Source organism: Muntiacus reevesi, chromosome 10 (genome assembly GCF_963930625.1).
Source record: "Muntiacus reevesi chromosome 10, mMunRee1.1, whole genome shotgun sequence".
In the NCBI taxonomy this organism is placed as follows: Eukaryota; Metazoa; Chordata; class Mammalia; order Artiodactyla; family Cervidae; genus Muntiacus; species Muntiacus reevesi.
The window spans coordinates 82,478,608-82,500,056 of NC_089258.1; the positions used below are offsets into that span (position 1 = coordinate 82,478,608).

General features: G+C 48.9%; 1 protein-coding gene across 3 annotated transcripts in view; it reads right to left on the reverse strand.

Annotated features, from left to right (window-relative positions):
- The window catches only part of UBE2E1 (ubiquitin conjugating enzyme E2 E1), a 64,835-nt gene extending 49,598 nt beyond the window's left edge, over positions 1-15,237 (reverse strand). For 2 of the 3 annotated variants that reach the window (XM_065947265.1, XM_065947267.1), the window contains exons 1-3: positions 15,090-15,237; positions 14,007-14,191; positions 10,435-10,485 (exon numbers count right to left, since the gene is read on the reverse strand). In XM_065947265.1, coding sequence (XP_065803337.1) covers positions 10,435-10,485; positions 14,007-14,158 — 203 coding nt within the window. In that variant the 5' untranslated portion in view covers positions 14,159-14,191; positions 15,090-15,237. The remainder of the gene's footprint in view (positions 1-10,434; positions 10,486-14,006; positions 14,192-15,089) is intronic. The other variant, XM_065947266.1, reaches the window with a different exon arrangement.
- Between the last annotated feature and the right edge of the window lie 6,212 nt (positions 15,238-21,449).

The window sequence follows — 21,449 nt, forward strand, 5'->3', positions numbered from 1 at the left end:
AGGACAGCGGTGCAATCCCCCCACCCCTGCTCCAAATCGGAATGGGAACCTGGCATCTGGTTTCTCTGCATAACTGCTATTTAAACACGTGGCTCTGGCGGGAGGAACTCGGGAGGGTCAGCATCTCCATCGTCTCACAGGGAACTGCTATCCACACGCAGCAGCAGCTCTACGTGTCTCCCTGTCCCCGGCTTAGGTGCGTAATTTACAAACATGTGTCTTGAGAATCAACCTCAGAAAAAGGGTCAATTTCAATTATCAAGTTAACCGCCCCAAGAGTGCCTGGGATAATCTGAAACAAATTAATAAAATGGGACTGGAAGATGATTCGAAAGGTGATGCTTGTACGATCTTTAAGAGTTCCAGGTACATTCAACATAAAACAACGTAACAGTCAACCTTAAAAGGATGAAAAAAAAAAATCGACTATGACGAATAACTTCTGCTGTGTTAAAAGTAAACACATAAACCCACTTATTCTAGTGCACTCACAAGTGTGAAGAGCACAGAACACTGCAAACCAAAGGAGGTTAAAAAGTTTAAGGATGGCAGCAGCAATTTACTGATTTTCCAATTTATCCACTACCTAGTATTTTCAAACCAAGTCCAGCAAAAGGGATTTATCAAAATACAACATATGAACCTCCGCACTGTTTACATGTGGTATCCACACCACAGTGTCAGCCGTGACGAGTACGAAGGCCTTGAGTCTAGGAAAGCAGGAACTTTTCTAGTGGAAGGAGAGAAAAGGAACCCCCCCAATCCTTTTGAGAATTCACCGAAAATGATAGACCCCCCTCCCAAGAGAAATAACATACACAATGTTAAGAACAATTAAACTAGTGTAAAAACCTGGCAACACTGAATCACTTCCCTGGATAAACACAGTGAAAGCTGCTAGCTGGGAAGAGTAACACGAACACCTTTTCCTTCTCAATAGTCAGCGCCTGTACTGGATCGGTCTCATGAAGGTGTAAAACCCAACGAGATGCCTGCCTCCTGGTTTCCGCTTCGCCCACCTCAGCAGCACTGCTTCAGAGCTGATGGCCACTCCACTCAGAACTCCTCCCACTCGCTGCTTCCTCACCCCCATCTCTGCCTTCTCCTTCTCTGTCTCCTTTTCTGGCTTCTCCTTGAGCCTCCACCACCTCTGCCTAGAAGACGTCCAAGTCTTTATCCTGAGCCCTGTTCTCACACCTTCCTCTCCAGGTGAGCTGGAGACATCCAAGAGCCTCTACGAGCTGACTTCTCCCAAGGGTACGCCTCTCAAATCTCCGGGTCTAGAGTCCACGATACTCCTCTGAAAAAGCAAAGCGAAGCCGCTCAGTCGTGTCCGACTCTTTGCGACCCCTCCATCCATGGGATTTTCCAGGCAGGGGTACTGGAGTGGGTTGCCATTTCCTTCTCCAGGGGAACCTTCCCAGGAATCAAACCCAGGTCTCCCACATTGCAGGCAGATGCTTTAACGCCTGAGCCACCAGGAAGGGTGACTGGTGTGCCGAATTACAAAAAAGGGCTTGGGCCTGGCCCAGGAGAGTTCTGCGCGGCAGTAATTACAGTATTAATGACCCGCATGCTGCCCAGTAGCAACACCCAGTGATAACTTCAGTTATGCAAAGTCGACGGGCCCTTCCTGACGGAGACAGCACCTTGGCCTCCTCCAGTTTATCATAAGCCATGTAGCATGGCGCAGGGCTTCCCTGGCGGCTTAGTGGTGAAGAGTCCACCCAGAATGCAGGAGACGAGGGTTCGATTCCCTGGTCGGGAAGATCCCCGGAGGAGGAAATGGCAGCGCACTCCAGTGTGCCTGCCTGGAGAATCCCATGGACAGGGGCGCCTGGTGGGCTACCGTCCATGGGGTCACAAGCAGTGGGACATGACTCCATAGGTAACCAATGACAAAGTGTGGCAGGGCCTCTGCATACGCTTCAAGCAAGGAGCTGCCCGCACACGGCAGCCCCCGGGTTGCAGTCTCCGGAAAGGAGCCCTGGTGAGTGCCTCAGCCCCAGGAGGAGGGGGGTTCCCGGGGCGAGGCGCAGTCTGACAGCAGTCCCCGAGCCGCTGTTTCACTTCAGAGCACAGCTGCACGGGACGGGTGAACAAGCACGGGCTCATCACGCAGCCCCGCTCACTCGCTGATGGCGGGGAATCTGTCACATGCCTCCGGCGGGTGCCAACACCTCCACGAAACCCACCCTGGAAAGGCTCTGGACACAGGGAGCCGCTCCGGGAAGCCCAATTTACTCAGCACCCCTAAACCCATGCTCGCTTCTTGGCAAACGGTAATCTTTTGAAGTCAAAATGCATGAACAAAGGAACTGGTATTTTCTGCACACATCTTCCCAAACTAGCCACAGCACCGTCTTCTGTACCACACATCGTTCCTCTGTGATGCCAGCAAGGTGAAAGTTGCCCAAACAGGCTGGCAGGCTCCTCGGAAGACTGCCAGCAATGGACACCCCATTTTCCAGCTCTCTCCAGTACCTTCTGAAGAGGGTAATGAGAACGTCCCATTAAACTATCAGACTCAGGCTGGGTTTCTGTGCTTGTATTTTAGTCTAACAAACATGTATTATTGTTTATTTACTCTCTCTTGGACAACGTAGGAATGCAAAGACGTAATCCCTGCTCTCAAGCAACGTCAAGTCTCCCAGGAAAGAACAAATGGAAGAACACTGGCGACAGGGGCCGCTCTTCCAGCAGCCGGAGTGCTCCTCGAGGACCACGAAGGCTTCGGTCCTCTAGACACAACCCCTCTATCCTCAGGCTCAGGCCAGCAGCCTTCCAAAACACGCGCTTTCCCACTTACCGCCTCCAAGGTGGCGCTAGTGGTGAGAACCCACCTGCCAAAGCAGGAGACAGAAGACGGGGTCTGCGCCTGGGCCGGGAAGAGCCCCCGGAGGAGGGCATGGCCACCCACTCCAGTGTGGCTGCCTGGAGAAGCCCACGGACAGGAGGGCCTGGCGGGCTACAGTCCACGGGGTCCAAAAGAGCTGGCACGACTGCGGTGACTTCGCTCTCACTCACCCATCTCAGTTCTGTATCCTACTGTCTTTCCCTACAAACTGTGTGCAAAGAACACTACCTCTCCCGCTCCTGCCTTCTCACTTTTCCCCTCTCAGTCTACAGAGCAGGCTGTTATACTTTAAGTCCACAGGGAAAACTTCCTTGCCTCCCCCACGGCTCACAGCTCTCCCCCACTTGGCATCTGTTGGCCAGGGCCGCACTGCTGCCCCCTCCCGCAGTGCAGATCTCAGTCCTCCTCCTCCCAGGGCCGTCGGGCGGACCTCATCACCCACCTTCGCATCTACCGGAGACGCCCAGGGCCAGCCCCAGCCCCGGCCCCGGCCCCGGCGTCCCGCCAGCCCACCTCAGACTCAATGCACAGAAACCCACATGCAGGCATCCCAACGCCCGCAGATCACTGCCAAATGGTTCTGCAAAATAAATACATAGAGATGAAACAGAAGCAAACCACAGGTGAAGTTTTAACAGTTGATGTATGGGGGTGAAGGCTGGAGCTCCCTGTAATACTCTTTCAACTCTTCTGTAGCTTGAAAGTTTTCAGATTTAAAAAGTTGGGGGAAAAGCATATGCAGGATCAGAATAAAGATGGGAATCGTGGTTGCTGTCCTTTGGGCAGTCTGTAAGTCTAACCTGTCTAATTTACAATAGGTGAGGGAGATCTGAGAGCTCGATGACAGATGATAATAAGCCTAAATGTACCATCAACACGCGAGTCCTGACTGACGGCCTACCAAGGAGCGGCACTGCGCTCAGCGCTGTGTGCACGGGGGTCCCGGGAGCAGGAGCCAGGCTTCCGGCCCCCCGCTTGTGCTCACGGCACCACCGTCTTCCCCGGGCCCCCGAGCCCTCTCCAGGCCGCACACCTCAATCGGTGGCCAAGCTCTCTGGCTCCGGTACTCTCCACCGCTCCCCCTCCACTGAGGCCACCGCCTGTCCCCATCCCAGGCCCACCGGCCCTCCCACCTGGACTCTGTGGCAGGAGTCCCACGCAGTCCTTGCTTCTCTGTCCAGATGCTCAGCTCTAACTGGATCATACCTCTGGTTCGAAGGGTCTCTGGCGACCTGCCAGCACCAGGAGGTCACATCCGCAGCCTCCCGGCGACCCCGAGGAGCATATGTGTCGCCGCGGCTTCTCCCGCTCCCTCTCACTGCCTCGCTTCTTGCTGTGTAGTTGTCCAGTTGGGGCCGACTCTTCGCGACCCCATGGACCATAGCCCAGGCTCCTCTGTCCATGGGCTCTCCCAGGCAAGAATTCTGGAGTGGCTTGCCATTTCCTTCTCCAGGGGATCGTCCCCACCCAGGGATGGAACCCACGGCTCCTGCTGGTTGGGAAGGTTCTTCACCACTGAGCCCCCCAGGAAGCCCCTGCCACACGCCGCTCCCTGGCGCCCAGCAGCGCCCTGGCTGCTCTCCTGTGACCCCGGGGCCCGCACGGGCGCCCCTTCTCCGCCAGGAGGGTCTCGCACTCTCCCCACTCACTCCTGCTCTCCTGCGCGGCCCCAGACCAAACCCTCGCATCAGGTCACGGTCACATCGCACTCCTCTGAACCTTTAAAATAACGTCGCATGCACTCGCTACTTTGCAGGTACTACTGACACTCCCAAGTACAATCCAAAATCTGTGTGTGCATTTCTCACCAAGATTCCCAAACAGTGAAGTCCCTGACGGCAACGACTTCTCACACGTGACAGGCACTCAGGCTTTAGGACAGGAACCTAACATTCCCTTACACAAACCCAGAAAACCTGTAGCACTGCCTCCTAAACTATAAACAATTTTCCCTTAAGATGCCAACATTTTAACAGCAGTCTAGTCTTTTTCTTTTCCTTTTAGTGTGGTAAAATATATAATACAAAATTTGCCGTTTTAAACCACTTGAAAGTGTAAAATTCAGTACCATTAATTATAATGACAACATTGTGCAACTATCACCACTATCTGTTGGCAAAATTTTCATCACCCCAAACAGAAACTGCCCCTGTTAAGAAATAACTACCGATTCTCCCTTCCTCCTACCCCTGGGAACCCTCCAATCTGCCTGTCCTAATTATGTCATCATGTAAATGGAATCATGTAATAATATTTGTCCTTTTGCCTAGCTTATTTTCAAGCTCATTCATGGTATATAGCATGAATCAGAACTTCATTCCACGGGCCTTTCTTGGCAGTCCAGTGGCTGACTCTCGCTTCCACTGCTGCGGGTGAGGGTTCAATCACCCCTCATTCCCCCGGGGAGAACTGAGATCCCACGTGCTGGGCAGTGCAGCGGCGGGTGGGGACAGCTTTTTGGGGCCGAAAAATATTCCATTATACGGATAGACCACATTTTGTGTATCTGCTCATCTGCTGATGGACACTTGGTTATTTGCACTTTTTGACTACTATGAGCAGCTATGAACACTGACTCAATGCCGAGTCCCTGCTTTCAATCCTTTTGGGACAACACTTAGGAGTAGAATTGCTGGGTCACACAGGAATTCTTTTTCGCTTTATGGGAAACAGCAGCAGTATAGTTTGACAATTCACACATGTGGTCTTTTGGGAAGCACAACACCCACAAGACTTCCTACTCATTTAGGAAACAGTTCACTTTTAGACAGGTAACAGATAAATGAAAGATATATACAAGGAAGGCTATCTTTCAGCAGGTAAGGTGAGACAGGGTTTTTGTACCGGAAGACTTCTGTTGAACCTGTTTCTTAAACCCAAGCAAGCATACAAAACATGCTTGGACGAAACGATCAGCCTTTACTACTGTAAGAAGAGGATCACATCTTCTCAGCCCAAGGTGGGCAGCCTGGGATTTCTAAACTGACATCGCATTATGACTACCACCAACGTCAGGAGGTTTTATAAACCACAGAATACAACGATGTAAAGTCACAGACACGATCAGTGCTGACCCAGAGCCCCTCTGTAAGGGCGAGGTCAGAAGAGACCTTCAGGAGTATCTTTCACTCCACTCCACAACTTCTGCATCTGTCTTTCAAAAGCATACATTCTTATAATCATATAACAGCCTAAAATTGTACTTAAAATACAAGCAATAAAACGCAATGTTAGGAAAAAAGACGAGCCATTACAGGGAGCTAAATGGGCAGTTCTAATAGAATCACCATCTTACACAATCAGAACACGCTTTATCTCCTGTGAACTTTACAACACCATGAGGCAGGTCAGCCCGGTGTTCAGCCCTTTGAGTAAATGAGGAAAAGAAGGTTGAGAAGACTGCTTTACATTTTTTTTAATGTTCCTGACATTAGCCTTTGTATCATATTAAAAAAAAGGGTGAGCTTAGCTGTAAAACTTTAAAACCACTGTATCTGATTACATTCTAGGTCTGCCCCCAAAATAAAAAGCACTGACTTAGTTGGGTTTTTATATTTAGAAAACAGAAAAATAATGCTCAAAATGTAATAAAGTCATCTCATATAAAAGGAAATTTTATTTTTATTATTCTCATCCATGTCTGAAATGTTTAATGACTTCTCTAAGACACTTTGTTCTAAATCTTAATTTTTAGGTTTTGAGGCACTAAATGAGTATTTACTCAAAATTCTGATATATATAATAAGAGAAATCTGAAGTTTAAAGGGCTTGTGCAAAATGTGTCATTTATTATGTGCAGACATACAGGCTACCGACATTTATGGCTACAGGTTAGTTATACAGCTATAACTAGTCAATTTAGCGAAGCCTGAGCCTCAGGCTGTAAATAACAGCTACAAAACTGACTCTAGTGGCCCAGAGTTCACCAGCTATCTAAAAGGCATAATTTTACAATCCAATGCTTTAGGAAAGCATTACAGTAGTTAAGACAGAATTCTTCTCCTAAATGAGAGCCAAAATGCAGAGGGAAAAGCCTAAGCAAAAGCACAGTACATGAACTGGGAAACTGGTTATGGTTATATTTATATATACAAATGTAATAGCTCAGAGATACTAAGGAATTTGACTTTAATGGCAATACACAGTAATTTTTAAAATACAGTTTAAAATACTTTTGAGGTCACTGAATGTATGAAATAAGAGAATGAAAAAACTGGCTTAAAACTCAACATTCAAAAAACTAAGATCGTGGCATCCCATCCCATCACTTCATGGCAAATAGATGGCGAAAAAGTGGCAACAGTGACTTATTTTCTCAGGCTCCAAAATCCCTGCAGTTACTGTGGCCATGAAATTAGAAAACGCTTGCTCCTTGGAAGAAAAACTGTAACACATCTAGACAGCATTTTAAAAAACAGAGACAAAGGTCCACCTAGTCAAAGCTATCTATGGTTCTCCCAGCAGTCATGTACAGATGTCAGAGCTAAACCATAAAGGCTGAGCGCCAAAGAACTGACACCTTTGAACTGTGGTGTAGAAGACGACTCTTGAGAGTCCCGTGGACAGCAGAGATCCAACCAGTCAATCCTAAAGGAAATCAACCCTGAATATTCACTGGAAAGACAGACGCTGAAGTTCCAATACCAAATGCGAAAAGCCAACTCACTGGAAAAGACCCTGATGGTGGCAAAGATTGAGGGCAGGAGGAGGAGGAGGTGACAGAGGATGAGATGGTTGGATGGTATCACTGACTCAATGGACTGGAGTTTGAACAAATCAGGGAGACAGTGAAGGATAGGGAAGCAGGGTGTGCTGCAGTCCACGGGGCCACAGAGTAGCAGACAACTGAACACCAACAATCGAATATATTCCTCATTTTGTTCTTCAAAAAAACTACTCAAAACACTGAGGATTTAACTTGATGTGCTCAAACATAACTTTGTGAGAAATTGCATTTCACACAAGTCCGGAAGTTCAGTAAGTTCACATATATTTGTCAAGTGCTAAAATTATTCAACACATCCAGTGCACCTTCAGGAGAAGCAATTCTCCCAATGATTTGCAATAATCAATGGTTTACTGAGGCTACCATGTTCCAGCCACTATACTTCAATAAAGTAATGTAGCTAAATTTAAAGCCACACACTCAATAGTGACTGAAGAAAGGCAGCCCTACAAAAGCTTAATATACATTAATTAAAAGTTAATTATTCAACTCACTCAAAATACAGTTTACAACTGTTGAAATTAAAAATATTTAAGAACCAAGCTATCAAGCTTTCATGCTGAGTAACATTAAGAAAATTATAAAGAAATAAACATGCATACACTCAATGTATCACTTAATTTACACATTTTAATTGGAAGCTAGCTTCCTGGTGGCTCAGAAGGTAAAGAATCTGCCTGCAATGTGGGAGACCTGGGTTGGATCCCTGGTGGGGAAGATCCCCTGGAGAAGGGAAAGGCTACCCACTCCAGTATTCTTGCCTGGAGAATCCCATGGACAGAGGAGCCTGGTGAGTTACAGTCCATGGGATTCCAAAGAGTTGAACACGAACTTCAAAAAGTAGCTTCAAATTATCCATTTCCATCTCAAATAGCAATGTACATTAAAATAGTAAATGATTCAATCCTATAAGGTACCAACAGAAAACATAAAACCAAACTCGTTTAAGTTAGCTCACTATTGCGGTATTGTATAACATTCTGTCAGTAATACTAGTAAACCACCTAAAAGTAGAAATCATAGTTCACAGTACTTAAACAGCCCTACTGAAAAATGTCTTCAGAAAAATAAGGCAGTCTTCACTTTTAAAAGTCAACATAATACACATTTCCCTCCCAAAACAAAAATGTCTTATGTTTTCTCTGAAACTGAAAATTTTCAAAATGTTTAAGTATGTTAAAGCTTATCTCCCCACCACCCACAACCCAACATCCATCCAGTCTGGTGTTTCCCCGGCCCCCAGGTGATGGATGGTCAGAGGTTTCACCTTGAAGGGTCTTCAGGAGGGTTTTCCAAGGATAAGAAGTTCTACATGTTGAGCAATACAAATCTTTCACAAGGGAACTCAGCTAAAATGGTAGGAAACTGAAGTGTACTGAGAACTGATTTTTTAAAGAAAATGATTAATCCCATGAAAACCTTCAAATTGTTTACAATTTTAAACTGTAAATTTAAGAAGACAGTTTATGCCTTGATAAGCATTATTAGTTTTGAAACCATGTTTTAAAAACTTGGTACCTAGGTCAGCTAAAGCTGTCTGAACTCACAAGACACGCATGGAAGAGACGTGATATCCAACATGTGGGTGCTAAGGACAGGGAGCAGAGGTACCTCAGGGAATGCCCATGGGTTCACTACAACCAACCAAGGGGAGCCACAGGCCTCCAGCAGAGCGAGGATGCCACCAAGATGAAAAAGGAAGCTATCCCAGCCCTAAGCCTGGCCCATTTCTCAACTGCTCAGAAGGACAGTCTGAAAAGATCCTTAATAGCCAAGAGAGAAGTCCTCCAGGACGATTAACTGGCTACAAACTATAGGTTAAGGGCATTTCAAACTCAGAAAACAGGACAAGATTTTACAAAGGAACACGCCACACCTGGCCGACAGTAAGAACATGTTACAGCAATGGCAGTATTAAAGCTTCCCCCACTTCATCCATTAACCATAGCTTAGAAAGTTCAGTGTTCACAAGCAAAATATTCCCTTTAGTTTTTCAACCTGAATATTTCCACAGGCGCATTTTAAATTCTGTGTTTATCACCACTGTTACTTGCTAGAAACAACTTCTTCCTATGCCATATAAATTTACACTTCTAAAACACCACATCCTATTCCAATTATCAATCCTGAGACCTAAGAATTAGCTTAACCATTACAGTTAATTTTCAGACTGTGGGAGTAGCAGAAGGGAATAATTAATCTCTCTCAAATGGCGCTATTGTAGTACACAAGTCCTTTCTCAGTTCACCTTGACTTAGTAAAATCATCCAGTCTTCCACCTTGACCCAACAAAAGCCAAATGGCTATTTTAAACAAAATCAAGTCATCACCAAATCCTTCAAAAGCGTGTATCAAGCTGTTTTGAAACTGAAACACGCATTATATACACACAGTTCGAGTAACGCAACTTTGAGGAAAAACACCGCTACAGAAGAGTTTAAATCTGTGAAATAATTTAAAGTGAAAACCCCTTTATCAAAGCCACAAGCTATATCCTGAATCGGTCAGCCCCAAGTCCAACACAAAAATGCACATAACGCAGCTTGTGAAGACGCAGTGTTACCGCTCTATGAGGACAAAAGAGCAGTTTTCTGAAGTAAAACGTCCCTAAGCATCTAGGTCTCCCAGCACCCTCAGCAGCCATGAAGGGGCGTCCCGGCGTCCGCCTCAGACCCCCCGCCGCAGGCCGGGCGCGCCGGCCGGAGCCTCGGCAGAGCCTTCGCCCAGGCCTGATCCCGGTGGGAGCGCGGGGTCAGCGCCCCGGCCACCGCTGGCCAAAGAACAAAAGCAAAAGTTTGCAGCCGAGAAGAAACCGACAGCTCAGAAAGGAGAGCAAGGGAGAGGCGCTCACCTGCAGTTGGGCGGAGGGTCTAGAGTGATGTCCGCCAGCTCCTTCTGAATCCTGGATCGGGAGGCGAGGGGAGAGAAAGACAGCGGTCAGCGCGGCGCGCGCAGGCCTGCCGCCCCCCCCGCCCAGGTTCGAGGCCGCCTCGCGCCCGCCGCACGGCTCCCGCTCGGCGGCGCCGCCGCGACCCTTCCGGAGCGCCGCGCTCGCGGCCGCTCTCCCGAGCCGCAGCAGAGCGCGCGGGCGCAGCCGGCCGCCCGCCCCGCGTCTCCCCCGCCCCGCACGGCGCCCCCCTCAGGCCGCCCGCGTCCCCGGGACGCAGCCAACATGGCCGCTCCCCGCGCGGCCCCGCGGGCGCTGACCGCCCTGCCGCCTGGCCGTCGGGCGGGGGCGGCGCAGGCCGCGCGGCGCCCCCGGGACGGACCCCGCCCGCGGCGGGCGAAGCCGCAGGCCCGGCTGGGGACCCCCGCGGCCCGCCCCCGCCCCCCGCCCGGACACCCCGCCCGCGGCCCGCAAGGTGCACCGGCCGCCCGGCCGCGCTCGCCCGCACACCCCGGCGCCCCCCGCACTCCCTGGCCGCCCCGGGCCGCACCCAGCACGGGCTCTGAACCCGGGACCCCCCGGTGCCCCGGCTCCCGTCCCCGCAGCGCCCCGCCACTGCACGGAGCCCATCCCCCGCCCCGGGCCGACGCCGCCCGGCCTTCACGCCGGCCCGGCCTTTGTCTTCGGCCTACCTAGGCGCCCAGAGCATCAGTTCAGACCAAAGTTTGCGGCCCTGAAGCCTCCCCGCCACCTTCCAGACCAGCCTGCTGCCTTCATCACCTTTCCTGCCCCTATCGTATGAAGCCCTAAAGGGCTATGTTACAACTTAAAAATCCCACCTGGGCAGTACAGGAGTAGAACACGCACACAGTCTAAAAGCAATCAATCCCAACGGATGCTCTTCTCTTCCCAAAGGTTTTCTGAGGGTAGGACAGGGCTAGCTAGCTGCGACTGCAAAAGGTTTTATGAAGGCAGTTTTTTTCATTTATAAGTCAAGAGAAATTTACCTCGAATTGGGGTGGTGATTAGGGAAGTTCCTTAAACTTTCCGATTGGAGGACATTTCTTGTCCCCTACAAATCTGGTTAACTGTAGAAAGGGCTTTGCTATCTCTGGTATCTACTTATCTGTGTCCTGCTCAATTCTTTTTGCTATCGATCGTCATATCAGCTCTGGGACCTTGGCATCCCCGGTGTTTGACTCATTATTGTATGTTAGGCAAAGTTTGGATCGCAGGCTTCCTGATTCTTGACCTGCATCTGCTAGAATGGCTGTGTATGTTAAGGCCTACGTACAAGGGCAAATATCACCTCCCCCTAAGCACAACTGGTATAAATTCTCCTTGTCAATCCAATCTCTCTGATAAAACACTCACTGAAAAGGGAGCTGTCTCTTTAATACCTAAAAAAGATAATACCAGACAGCTTTATCCACTTCATTTCTATAGCAAACATTCATACTACTTTTGGGCTACTGGGAAAAGACTTGTAGGAGTAATCCACACATGTTCCACAGAGTGTTTCTTATCCAGTCCACCTGCAATGCGGGCTTGTCCTTCAGCTGTGGACTGAAAACCAACAAGCAGTTTCCTTCTAATATGCAGCAACCGTCTGTTGGCCGACTCGGGCTTCTCTTTCATTCTATCTCCTAGTATATGTGCCCTTCCCAATTCTATTCCTACCTTCCAAATCAGTTTCTCAGAGCAGCATCTGCAGGGTCTCAGCGACCTCACGTCTCCCCTTGTTCTTTCGTGGATACGAGTCCCTCTCTGTTTTTTCCCCTTTACTATTAACCACAGCTCTGCCTTATGGTAACAGCCACTCTTCCAGCAAGATTCCCAGGGAGCTAAAGCTGATGTTAACTTGACAGATAAAATTACTGTTGGAAGCTTCCCACCTTTCATTTATTTAACACCTACCATCTCTTTCCCAGGCATTTTCAAATGAGTTTTTAACCTTCTTAGCGTAAACGGACAAATTGTGTCTAATGAAGAAAAAAAAAACCCGTCTCTAATTTGCTTACATAAAGCAGACAATTCTATATTTGACACCTGTGCCTTTATCCCCAAATGTATTCCTGTACACTAGGGTAATCCAGCAAAATATAAAAATGCTAATGAACTAACACAAATATTTTGCCTTAGGTCAGGCCAAAAGCTGCCCTCAGCTTGAATCAGAGCGCCTGGAGAATGGGAGCGGGAATGGAGAGAAGGCTCCATCCAAAGCAGGCAGGGTAGACACCAGGCTCGCAGAGAGCCAGCATAGGGCTGACCAAAGAGGGCCGCTCAGGACTCCTGGGAAGCTGAGATGCAATCAAACGACCCCTCTGAAAATGAGAATCTTGCCAAGGCACCCTGCCACTGAACTCCACCTCTACGCTGTTCACACTAAGCCAGAGCCTCTCCTTCATCTCCTGTGCTCAGGTCCCCAAAGCATTTTATCAACTTTTCAAATTTCCAGGCAGGGAGAATGACAGGACAGACTTTCTAACTAAGAGTTTTGGTTTACTACTCAGTGGAGAGAACTGAAGCCTCCTGTTCCATTTTTTTAACGTTCTTTTAAGACAGACATCTCTATCTAAGCTACCATTTCGATTCCTTACTATTTTCCTGGTTTGCCACTTTAAAGTTTAATGACTGTACACTGGACAACAGGATTTTTGAAAAGGAATGGGGGCTCCAAGGAATCTGCGGTAGAGTAAGGCTCGTTGGGGTCTGAGGAAACTACTGAAGGATGATGGAGGTTAAAAGTAGCCTCTACCAGAGACATAAGAGGGAGAGAAAAAAGAAAAAGAGCTACTGCTTGAATTCAACTTGTGTTGACAAAAGTGTTTTTGTTTTGTTTACAGCATAAAAGAAAACAGCATGAAAAAAATTTTGAGCTTCCCTGAAACTCAAGTGGAAATTCTCAAAAAGAACAAAGAACCCCCAAAACAGCCTAGAATAACTGACATAATTTATTGATTCATTAATTTGTCTCAACTCTCTAAATCAGAAAAATCTCTTTAAATCCCATCTGAAACATCCATCTCCACCTATTAAATTTTTTACTCTGCTAATGTGAGTTAGTTATTCCTTCCGCAATTTGTGAAGAAAGCACTATTCAAAGACAGATCCCATGTGCAACAGGTGAGAAGGAAGTAAGACGGTGATAGAAATCGTAATAGAGCTGTCCGGGCCGGTATTAGTAATTAAGTGGGATGACAGTCTTGGGGAGGGTCACAGAGTAGTGATTAACAGGACAAATAATTTGAAATCAGACTTGGGGGTCACTAGTTAACACTCATGCGGATTCTTACAAACTGCAGCAAGACACGGGGGAGGCAAGCCACAACAGCTGCATGTAGACAACGATCAGAAGAAAACACAGAAGCAGCAACAGAGAGAAATAATTCGGACTTTCAAGGTCCTTTTCTCCCTTTTTATGAACACAGAAGCTCCGAGGAGCGTGTAGGCTACCCTCACTGGAGGCGGACCCAGTGCAGCCAGAGGCCGTGGGGCAATAGGAGCCAGCTCGGGGGCGGGGTGGGGCTCGGTACCTCTTGGCGCTGGTGGAGAGGAGTTTGGAGTTTTTGCTCATGCTGACTTTGCTCTCCTTCTTCTTGGGGGTGTTTGCTTCTTTCTCGGTTTGCTGGTTGGAAGACGAAGACGAGGAGGAGCTGGTGCTGGCCCTCGAATCGTCATCCGACATAGCGAACCCCCCGCCCCACCCCGCAAACAGCCCCTGCAGGGGGAGGGAGACAAAACAGAAAGGCCGGTGTAGACACGGAACTCGGGCGCTGTCAGGAGGGCTCCGGCCCCGGCCGCCCCCCGCCCTCCACGCGCTTTCCCGAGTCTCCAGGCCCATCACGGCCTCCGCGAGTCGGACGCGGGCTGTTTGTCTGTATTCCCGGCCCCGAGTGGGGGCCGCGGTGGGGACCGACCGGGAGGGCGGCGCGCCGCCCCCTCCACCGCCTCCGAGGCTCCCCTCTGGGCGGGGGCCTGGCTGGCCGGCCTCGGGCAGTGTGCGGCGGCCCCCGGGGGTCGCGGGGGCCGGGAGCGGAGTTCGGCGAGGCGGCGGGGCGGGGAGGCCGGGGAGGGGCGAGGGAGGAAGCCGAAAGGGGGGACGGGGGCGGGGAGCGGGCGCCGGTGGGGGCGGGGAGCGGGCGCCGGGCGGGGGCGCCGAGGCCGGGCCCCCCCCAGTCCCGCGCCGGCCCCCGGGGGCGCGGGCGGGCGGGGGTCCCAGCACTCGCGCGGGCGCCGCCGGGGTGGGGGTGCGGGGCCTCCCCGGCGGAGGAGTAACAATGAGCGCGGCCACCCCGGGGGGTTAGCCCCGCGAGCCCCCGCCCCGGGGGCACGGGGAGCCCCTCCCCTCCCCCTCCGCGGGCCTCGGCGGCCACGGGGGGCTCCCGGGGCCGCGCTGACAGTTCGAGCCCCGGCGGCCCCCCCCCGCCTCCGCCGCGGGCGGCCCCCGCGCCCCACGCGGCCCGGGGTCCCCGCCCATCCCCCCGCGGGCGGGCCCGGCCCCCAGCCGCCCCACAACCCCCAGCCCCGCGCCCGGCGGCCGCCCGGGCGGCGAGGGGCGGCCCCGAGGCCCGGCGGCGCGGCCGGGGGCCGGCGGGCGGCGGGGGGGATCCCCGTACCTCTCTTTGTGTCTGGCTGCTCCGTGCCGCCGCGGCGGCTGCTGCTGCGGCTGCGGCTGGGCCTGGCCACTCGTGTCTCTCTCTCGCCGGGAGAGAAGCGGAAGTGCAGCAGCAGCAACTATTAAACAGGCAATGGCTTCCCCCGCCACACACGCTCGCCCGCGCCCCGCCCCGCCCCGCGCAGGCCCCGCCCCCGCGCAGGCCCCGCCCCGCGCCCCTCCCCCCGCACGCGCGCCCTCCCCCCAGCGCGCACCTCAGCACCTCGGGCGCGGGCCGGGGGCCGAGGTCTCGCGTGGCCTGGGGGCCCCGCCCCCGCCCTCGCTGGGAGGGGTGGGGGCGCCGAGAACCGCCCGGGGTGGGGAGATGGCCTGAGGAAGTCCTCCGGCAAAGGGCTTCTGCCGGGGGGACCCGAGGGTGGCCGACTGGTTTAAAAAAAAGGTGATGTGGTAGCCAGCACTTGGGACGAGAGAATGCCCCCGGGAACTGCTCCTGAAGAGTGATCAGCCTAAGGGGAAATGAGAGATCCCACGACGGCTTTCCTGTGGGCTGACCGGGCTTCTCCCTCTGACGGTTTGCCTGCGAGGAGCAGAGGTCGGTGCGGGCTCGCCGCTGAGAAACGGGACTTCTCTGCCAGACACGTGCCATTTTACAATTTTAGGTATTTCCAGTCATTTTTATAGACAGAGGTGGTGTTTTCTAAAAGTGATTTCGTGACAGGTAAAACCAACCAACGTGCGATAGTCTCACGAACGTGAGAAATCAATGGGAATAAACTCTGTACTACTGCGTTAGACTGGATTTAGGATTTTTGGTGTCAGAATTGGGATTAAAAGTTTGGGGGACCGCTGTACCTTCTTCAGCTACAATGCAAATGCCATTCAAATAATCATACTATTTTTATAAAAGTCCCTCTAATTCTGAATTGTTCATTTAGTGTTCTTACCAAGATTAATTTTTTTAAGCCATCAAATTACAGTTATGTTTCTCACTTATTCCTCATTTCAATCGAAGGAAATAGAAGAAATACATCTGATGTTACATGTACTAGGTGTAGTACATTAAGCGACTGTCCAGTCACACTTCCATGGGCCACTCTAAATTATCTCATTCAAATTGCCATCCTTTTCCATGGCAACAGTGGCTTCAGTTACCACAGTACAACACAATTTATAAAGCCCGTGGCATATCCTCTAACCAGGAAAACAAGCATTCTTACCACCTAAACCCCTCCTAGCCCTCAACGTGAAACTCCAACTTTATTAAGACTCATAAAGTAATTGTGCAGACTTCTTGCTCAACCCTTACAGGGAAACATGTACCTACCAAGAATTGTCATGGAATCAAGGAGGTAAAAGCTGAGAAAGAAAATATATATAGGTCATCATTTCAGCCTCCTATCTCCAGGCAGAGCAATCCCTCAGTCGGTCAGATGCTTAGAAATTTTCAAAAGATCCCAGATGTGTGTTTGATTTCAGGGGTCCTAGTAGAGCATATAAAAATAATAACATTCTCTGCTGTATGTTATATGAAAACAACCCAAAAGAATCTGCTTAAAACCAGGCTGTATACATGTACTTTGGATGTAAAAGATATAAATTTAAGGGAAAACAATAAACAAACATGAACTCAGTAGGGATGAAAAGAAAAATCTGAAGACAGTTATTAAAATTGAGACTTCCTCTTAGGAAAATTTGGGTTTCTGATTCTTTAAAATACATGTCTACACTGTCAGTGTCACCGACTCAATAGACGTGTGTTTGAGCAAGTTCCGAGAGTTTTGGTAATGGACGTGGAAGCCTGGTGTTCTGTAGTCCACGGGGTCGCAGAGTCAGACAGGACTGAGCGACTGAACTGAACTGAACAGTGTGAGTACAACTAGTGAAGAACGCAGGAAAAGAAAAGGTTTGATGCTCATATGACTGGGATGGTGGCTGAATTTTTTCTTTAATTTTGGTTTGTGTAAATCATATGTTTGGATACTAACTATAATAATATTTTTTTTGAAAAACCGAACGTGGTATTTTGTGTTTCATCGATGCTTGGATTAGACTGGTCCCTGGGGAAACAAATCATGAAATGGAAGGGCCCCTCCTCTATAGGGGAGTGCCTTCCCAACCACCAGTCTGGAGGGACACTAGCTCTCTTTTGTGTCCTAGTCTTCTTATCTCTAACCCTGGTTAGTGCTTTATGGTTCAGGAATGACCTGCCTGCCGAGGGGGGAATAAAAACCTCAAAATGTTAAGAAAAAAATCTGCTGCTCTCGGAAGACTATTCTTTATGTCAGGTTATTTTAAAATGACAGTTGTCTCTGTCATAAAAATAATAATAATACTTCATTTGTAACCTTCTAGCTCTTCTGCTTATTAGCTGCAAGGCCTAAGGAGCCAAATTGACCTCTCTAAGCCTCCTTTTCCTCATCTATGAAGGGCCATACCTATGCCGTAGTGACTAGTGAGCTGCAAGAAAGAATAAATGTGTATCTATAATTAGATGGTTTATTAACTGTTGCTCAAAGTAAAGTATTCATAATACCACCCTGATCCTACTTCTCAGGAATTTTGTTAGGACATGGGGTCTTTATGACTCAGAATTGATGACAGTATAAGAAACCTCCTCAGGAGAAAGATAAGAGTGGAGGAATTAGAGGATTGTATTTACCAAATGGGGCCTAAGATATAATATCTTTGAGTTCAAACTCCTCATGTTGCAGATGAAGAAATTCAGGTCAAGAAACCCGGTGTCTTATCCAAGGTCAAGCAGAAAGTCGGTGGCAGAATTACAGCTGTGGTCCATGGTGTCTGGAGATGATTTTGTTTCTTCTGGCAATGTTTGGTAGGGGGAAGAAGGGAGAGTCTCAACTATGTTAAAGAACAATATATTAAATATATTTACTATATAAAGAACTCTGATAATATTTTAAAGAACATTAACAATCAGCATAGTTGGGAAAGTGGAAAAAATGGAAGCTAGTGAAGGGAATCACTGAACTTATAACATGTATTGTACTTGAACCAATTAATGATCACTATTGAAGTTCCCTGCTCCCTACTCTGAGAATAATCCTAATTATTTCTTTATTTCATATTGACAGGCGTATTTTAAGTAGGTACTACATTCTCAGGCTACATTGTCCTGAAGAAAACAAAGGGTGTGCCAGGAAAATCTCCCTCCACCCCTCCCCCTAACTCTGAAAGTCAAGGGCAAGCAAATGCGCATATATATAGTGGCTGCTTTGATAAGAAGGCTCAATCTACATTTAAAAGATGCATTCAGCCAAAAGGCCCATGTGGTGCAGCACTCTGCCATCCCTGGGCTTTGAAAAATTGGGCTCCAGTTTAGTAATGCCTCTTTCTGATTCTCAAAATGATCCAGTTCTCTTCCTCAAGCCATCTTTAGAGTATCAAGTGTGTTTAAATAGGAGCACTTGAAGTTCAATGTATTGACTGATCCCTAGGAGGTGAAATGACAGAGTTGATTCCAAAGAAAGAGACCCCATCTAACTTTCGCGCACGCCTGTTTTTGGTTTGTTGCTTGCACGGAACTTCAAATATTTCATGAAGCTGATCGTTCTCTTTGGCCAATGTCATATTCAAAGAATTGTCAAGCAAATTAACATTTGTTACTGTGACTTTTTAAAGCTACCTTATGACTTGATAGAAAGACTTCCTTTATTTTTTTTTTTTTTTTTTGTTCAAAAGGAAAAAGCTCTTATGTTGGGAATGTAAAAAGAATTTCTATAAAGCTTTTCCGAAAAGATGGACTCACTGCAGATTTCATTCAAGTTGTTTTATTTTATGTTGCTCCTTTGCTTGAAAAAGTCATTCCTTATACAAAAGGATAGAAGGATAAAGAAGATTTGCAAAGAAGGATCAATTACATGAAGCCTAATGAGATCTGGGGTTTTTATCTTCAATTTGGGTTGTTTTTTCCACATGCTTTTTTTTTTTTTCCAAAAAAAAAACACTGATCCCTTTGAAGGACTCTAAGCATTGTCCGACTCTATTGGTCCTGAAGGTTGCTATTACAAAGCTAGGACAGAGCTAAATTATTTTTTTCTACCACATGGAGGCATTGAACAACCATGTGATTTTCAAAATTTACCAAGACTTGATAAGAGTCAAAAGGTTTCTCAGGCAACAGCAAAAAGGTGGGTTTGATGTCGACAAATGACTGGTACTTAGTATGGAAGCATTCTTCCCAGTTTATAATTTAGCGTCTCCTCTGAGGGACCTGTTCTCTAAACACACTAGCCTTCAGCCTCCTATACGTTGATAACATAAGGTCACAGTGTATTCGAACATACTGGATTACAGCTTGAGCAGTTTGGTCCATTAGTTTCTGAAACCTTTTCTTGAACAGAACACATTTTCAGTTTCCTAAAATTTGGAGGGATGAAAGAGTATGGAAAATTACTTTTTTTCACACTAAGTAGCTATTGAGAAACTTTTTTAAAAAAGATCAACTTTCCCTCGGTTCCCTGGTGTGGCAAATCTCGAGTCAAGGATCCAGTGTTGAATCCAAAAGTTACCTCAGTAACTGAAAGGCCCAGAAGCAGTTGGCAGCAAAGATACCAATGTGGACTTGCTAAGCCTACTTGATGAGTTCTGTCTTTGCAGCAGACAGGACTCAAGTCTCAGCCCCAAATCAATTAAACAACAAATGCGTATTAACTGCCCCATGTATGCTAAGCACAGTGCCAGGTGTTGTGGCAGAAATAAAGTCTGAGAGGTATTCTTTGTGTGCTTCGGTTGTGTTGCCTCTTTGGGACCCCTTGGACTGTAGCTCGCAGGCTCTTCTGTTCCTGGGAATTCTTTCTCCAGGCAAGAACACTGGAGTGGGTTGCCATTTCCTCCTCTAGGGGGTCTTCCCGACCCAGGGATCAAACCCCAGTCTCCTGCTTGGCAGACGGAGTATTTACCACTGAGCCACCTGAGAAGCCTGTGCCTTCTTTCAGTACCTTTAAAAAATCAAACCACTCTATCTTTAAATAACAAAAAAATATATGGAGACAGAAAAACTCCAGAAGTTACTGGAGAGACCACGACTAGACAGATTTGTTCAAAAGAAGTTAGTAGTGGCTGGAAGGGTGAAAACAAGTTGCCTGTCATTTGCAGAGGGCTGAGCTGAGAAGCCCGGACTTCATTACAGGATAAAAGTACAAGAGAAAGACACTAGAGGCATTTTAGCCTAAGGGGTGTCTTAAGAAGATTAGTTTGATAGAAAAGCCAGGAAGAAGAGGAAGAAGTCCACAAACCAGGAGGAAGCCACTGGGGGAGTCTAGGCTTAGGTAAGCTGCTCCTGAGTCCTAATTCTCTGCGCTCATTTTAATTGATCACGTTTAATGCTGAAGCTCTGGGAATTTAAAGCCTGTGATAGGCGAGAACACGTCTGCTTAGAAGTATTCTAGAACAGTGTAGCACTTAGTAGGTGAGCAGTACACAGCCATAGGAGAAGGGGACGACAGAGGATGAGAGGGTTGGATGGCATCACCAGCTCGATGGACATGAGTTTGAGCAAGCTCCGGGAGTTGGTGATGGACAGGGAGGCCTGACGTGCTGCAGTCCATGGAGTCGCAGAGTCGGACACGCCTGAGCGACTGAAAGGAACCGATGCAGTCTCAGAAGGCAGGGGATGGACATCACCCTTGGCATCGATGGTGTCCTCTTTCAACTCTCCCACCTCCTCCAGTGGCCCCTGGTTCACAGGTGTGGGAGGACACCATCAAGCTCTCAATAAGGGACATGTGAGGTCTGTGTTGCCATTCCTAGGAAAGCACGCGTGGCCCCAAGGTGAGGCCTGAAAGACTCCTAGCCGCCCCTCCACCCCCTTCATGGAAAGGAATCTCAAGTCTTGACCTCAGTGTTAGAGAATTCCCAACTGGAAGAGGCCTTGAGAGCATCCCTGAATGTTCTGTTAGCCCACAAAGAGGCTGAGGTCCAGAAATGCTGGAGGAGTTTTCTAAGGACAGGCAACTGGTTAGCCACAGAACTTTCCCTTGAAGGAATCCAAGTGGACCATGGGGTCTGCTGGCGTCCACATCGCCGCGCCTCAAATGTGGGGTGCCCGTGGGGACACCCACAGCCAGAGGGAACCTCCAAGGGGTGAGTGCTCCCTCGTCTTAGCTGGCCGGCAGCGCTCTCCGTGGACCGGGCCGGGTCATCCTCTTCACAGACCCTCCACCGCGGACATCAGGCCAGGCACAGACTCAGCTCTCCATGGCGTGTGTGTGCCCACACACACTGCTTGCTTCCTGAATCCCACTCACGGAATGGAAGACAGTCTGTAATCTCATGGTGGAGTGGGGACGGATGTTGGCCCTGCGTGACTGTGAGGCTAGAAGCAAACATCCTGGCATGCCCT